The 4530-nt window shown below is 46.9% G+C and overlaps 1 protein-coding gene across 1 annotated transcript in view; it reads right to left on the bottom strand.

Moving 5' to 3' along the window:
- Window positions 1–1280: 1280 nt before the first annotated feature.
- GIMAP8 (GTPase, IMAP family member 8) overlaps window positions 1281–4530 on the bottom strand; it is an 18984-nt gene continuing 15734 nt past the window's right edge. Inside the window, exon 5 of the mRNA XM_006757244.2 lies at window positions 1281–3188. Coding sequence (XP_006757307.1) covers window positions 2518–3188 — 671 coding nt within the window. The 3' untranslated portion in view covers window positions 1281–2517. The remainder of the gene's footprint in view (window positions 3189–4530) is intronic.

The raw sequence follows: 4530 nt of genomic DNA, 5'->3' as shown, positions 1-4530 counted from the left end.
AAAGCCACTAAGCTTTATCTTGGGTGCCAAAGGTATGCCCTCTCACAGAATATCCTTTGGGGTCCTGGGCTCTTGGACTGGGCATAACCATTAGGAAGTTTTCCAGGAGGGTAGAAGAAATGGAGGTCGAGATGGACCTGGCATATCACAGGAAATGTCATGAATCCACAGCCAATGTGTATTCATCAAAGAAAGATGTGGACTGCTTACTACTCTTGCCCCTCTATATGCGTTTTCTGGGTCCTTTGTAGCAAAGGACCACAAACTGGTGGCTCAAAGAAGGCTAGAAGAACAAGATCAAGATGATGGTATAGCCCTAACCAATTTGGCTCAGTGGATAGAGCGTCAGCCTGCGGACTGAAGGGTCCCAGGTTCGATGCCGGTCAAGGGCATGTACCTTGGTTGTGGGCACATCCCCAGTGGGAGGTGTGCAGGAGGCAGCTGATCAATGTTTCTCTCTGATCAATATTTCTAGCTCTCTATCCCTCACCCTTCCTCTCTGTGAAAAATCAATAAAATATATATATTTGTTTAAAAGATGATGGTTCCTTCCGAGGGCAGTGAGAGATAATTTGTTCTATTCCTCTCTCCTACCTTCTAATCTTTGGTATTCCTTTATTTTCTTTTTATTTTTTCCCACCACCATTTATCCCCTATATGCCCTCTTCCATCTCCACCCACCACTCTCACCCCCCACAATCACCACACTCTTGTCCATGTCCATGAGTTCTATTTTTTTTTCTTTTTTGCTCAATCCCTCCACTCCCACAACACACCAGAGCTGTCTGCCTGCTCTCTCTGAGTCTGTTTCTATTTTGCTTGGTGGTTCAGTTTGTTCATTAAATTCCACATATGAGTGAAATCATATGGTACTTGTCTTTCTCTGACTGGCTTATTTCACTTAGCATAATGTTCTCCAGGTTCAACCATGCTGTTGCAGAGGGTAAGATTTTCTTCCTTTTTACCACAGAGTAGTATTCCATTGTGTAAATGTACCACAGCTCTTTTATTCATTCATCTATTGATGAACTCTTGGGCTGCTTCCAAATCTTGGCTATTGTAAATAATGCTGCAGTGAACTTAGGGGTACATACCATCTTTTGAATTAGTGTTTTGGGTTTCTTTGGATAAATTCCCAGAAGTGGAAAAGTTGGGTCGTAAGGCAGTTCCATTTTTAAATTTTTGAGGTAACTCCATACTGTCAAGCTGAGGCATCTCCTGCCTCTGTGAGGAGCCAGGCTCTTCCTCAAGTCAGAGATCCAGGAATCAGGAGGGCATAGTTCATAATATCATTCATCTTTATTATTTCACTCAGCGGAGTATATTTGCATACATGGATTCCAGAATTTGTCATAATAAGAGTTATGCAGGATACAAAATTATTAATGGTGATAGTCCATGCTCTTATAAATGGGTCGGTCTTGACGGTAAGCTGATACTTTCAAAAAAAAACAACAAAGGCTGGTGATATAGATCCTGTCCCCAAAGTATCTCCAAAGTGGTTAATATTGAAAACATCTGGCCCTACATCTACTGAAAGAAGATTCTATAGTTCTTGCCTCATACAGCGCCTCCATCAGGCAGCTCTCAATTTTAACTGCTCACCTGTGAGTAGAACATCACTGGCTAGGAAGCCAGTGGCAACCTGAAGTGCGGAGACTGCGTGAGAATGAAGCTGGACCGTGGACACAGCGCCTGCCTCAGACGGCCTGCCCCCGGACATGAGACACCATAAGCCCCTAATGTGTTTACACCATAATTATGCGAGTTGTCTGCTTATAACCTAATTCCTAACCCTCAAGATAAAGAAGGGAGAAAAGTACAAAAGAGTTTTCAATAACCCTTTCTAGAGGGAGTCTAGAATTATACTTAAAATTTAAAAATTTTGCAAAGTTGTCTAATCTTGGCAATTTTACTGATTTTTGTTCTAGTCTTCACTGTGATGATTTAACAATAATCCTTTGAGACCTCACAGTCTTGTTCATTTCCCTGGGGACAACAAAGATGGGGTGACTGGATCCCTTTGCATTCAGACTAGAAATGGAGAGGACACAAAGGAATAGCCACCACACTAGGAAAGGACAGCTCAGCGGCCAGCGGGCCTGGCAGGCACGGGGTGGCCCACAGGAGTCCAGCTCACCTCCCTGCCACGCCCAGGACTTGCCGGACATCGCCTCGCTCTCATGTATCTGGACGCCCTGATTCTTGTGTAACAATATGTAGTCTGACCACAGGCTGGCCTTCGCCTTGGTCCTGACTCCCATCTACCTGCAGAGGTGAGGTCATTCTTGTGACTTGATTCTGACGCGTTTTCCCTACCTTGTTTTTTCTTGCTCCTTTATAATCGACTACCTGCCCCAACCCGAAAATTTATTTACCTCAAAGAGCCGAAGCATCACAAGGTGAGAGGCCTTGATTTCTCAAGCCCTTAAAAGTCATGAACCCACTTCCCATCCACCAGTCTTCCTATGCCCCCCCTCTCTAACTTAAAGAGACCCCAGGCACTTCAGCCACCTCTTAAAAGAAACTTTTTACTTGCTTTAGGAATTCTTTTCTGGGATATTGCCTTTCCTGGGCATCTTTCGTTATTTTGCTGACATTCTTATCACAGGAAAATCTGTGCTTTTTACGTCCACGTATCAGCTCATTGGCCATTTTCAAAAGGTCTGTTACCTGGTCTTCCATAGCTTGGCCGGTTTCTTTGTTATTAAAAGCACAAACTCGCCCCCCACACTTTTTAACGGTCTCCTTAAGAAATGTGTTATTTGTGTTTTTGCAGTAATCTCTAATGTCCTCGGCCCCCAAGTCTTCCTTCCGGGTGAAAAGCACAATCATGCGTTCCATCACATCCTTTCCGAAGACGGTCCTCAGTGTCCCCAACGCCGCTTTGTCCTGGGCCGTGAACCGTCCCAGCTGGAGCACCAGGACCAGAACCGTGTTCATTTCACAGCAGAGCACATTGCGTTGGAGCTCCTCTCGGTGGTCTGGCTGGCTGGACAGCAGGCAGAGGTCAGGAGTGTCCACCACCACGACTTCCTGCTCCACCCACGTCCTCTTGTCCTTCTGGCACTTCGTGGTGACCGGCTGGGCCCGGAGCTGAGAGAGGAAGATGGATTTCCCGAGGATGGCGTTCCCGGTGGCACTCTTCCCAGTCCCGCTCCGCCCCACGAGGACAATGCGCAGGGCCTCTGTGGGAGGAAAGCACGACAGAGTCATGACCCGGGCGGACCTGGGTGCGCCTTTCAAAGCGATGCCACACATTGCAGCCAGGACACTCAGGGAGCGTCAGGGCTGCTTTCCCAGAGCAGCTCCAGCCCTGAGCGCGGGATGGCTTCCTCCAGGCACACAGTGAACTCCGAAGCAGGACCTGGACCACAGTCCCTGCCCTGCGCTCACCCGCGGACATGCTACTGTTCCTGTCTCTCAATCTGCTCCTTTTTCGGGTAACTTCTCTGACTCCCTGGCACCTGTGAGTGCTCTGTTACTCTTCACCTACTCACCTGGGGCCAGTCTACTCCTCTCATCTCTGTCTTCTGTTCCTGCTGTGACTGTGTCTGCCCACTGACGACTAATGCCAACCGTAGCAAAATCTCCTGGGTGTATTTGTAAAATTATTCCATAGAATTACTTTTTGTGAGAAAGCAACTGCATGTGCCATCTGTGGATTACCAGATGCAGCACTTCTCATTACAACCACATTCAGTTTAACTGTGTCTTTCACTGATGTCAAAAGGCATCTCGTGGTTATAATAACCTTTTCCCCAAGTTATGAATATCCACCTCAAAGCAAGGAGAAGGGAAGCCCATCCCGTGCTCTCCCGACAAGGGGAAATTATTGAATTGCTTATTCCGAAGCCACAATCTTATGCTTACAGGATGAATAAAAGTCTCCGGACAACCCCATATCTGTCACGTATTTGAATCCTGCTTCCATACCTCAGGGGGTGTGGTCCTCAAGGGCCTCTGTAAGCTCACAATCCCACTTTATCTAGAGATGTGACTCCTCCATATCCATCAAAACCACTCCCTGATGTTCCCTCACACGTGACATGCTTAGTCCTACCTCTTCGTTTCAAATTGCTAGTGTACTCTCTGGAATGTCTTCCAAGTTCTGCTTAGCCATGCAAACAACCCATTCTCCAAAGCCCATTTCACATTGGGCTTCCTCCACACAGCCTCTCCTGACATTCCCACATGTCTGTATCATATATATATATATATATATATACACTAATAAAATACAAAGGTGCTAATTAACCATACCTTAACTATGCCCTAAGCCACGCCCGCCAGCCAATCAGAGCGACTATATGCAAATTAACCCAACCAAGATGGCAGCCAGCAGCCACGGAGCTGAAGCAAACAGGAGGCTTGGTTGCCTGGGCAAATGGAGGAAGCCAAGCTTCTTGCCTGCCTTGAGCCGGCTGTGGCCTCCGCTCATAGCAACAAAGTTTCAATTATAGAAGACAAATAAATCCCAGATACCTGCTTCCAGCCAGCCTCCAGTGGGAGCTTGGGTGGCTGGGGGGC

Source organism: Myotis davidii, unplaced genomic scaffold (assembly GCF_000327345.1).
Source record: "Myotis davidii unplaced genomic scaffold, ASM32734v1 scaffold573, whole genome shotgun sequence".
NCBI classification, from domain to species: Eukaryota; Metazoa; Chordata; class Mammalia; order Chiroptera; family Vespertilionidae; genus Myotis; species Myotis davidii.
This window is presented reverse-complemented; position numbering and strand designations above follow the sequence as displayed.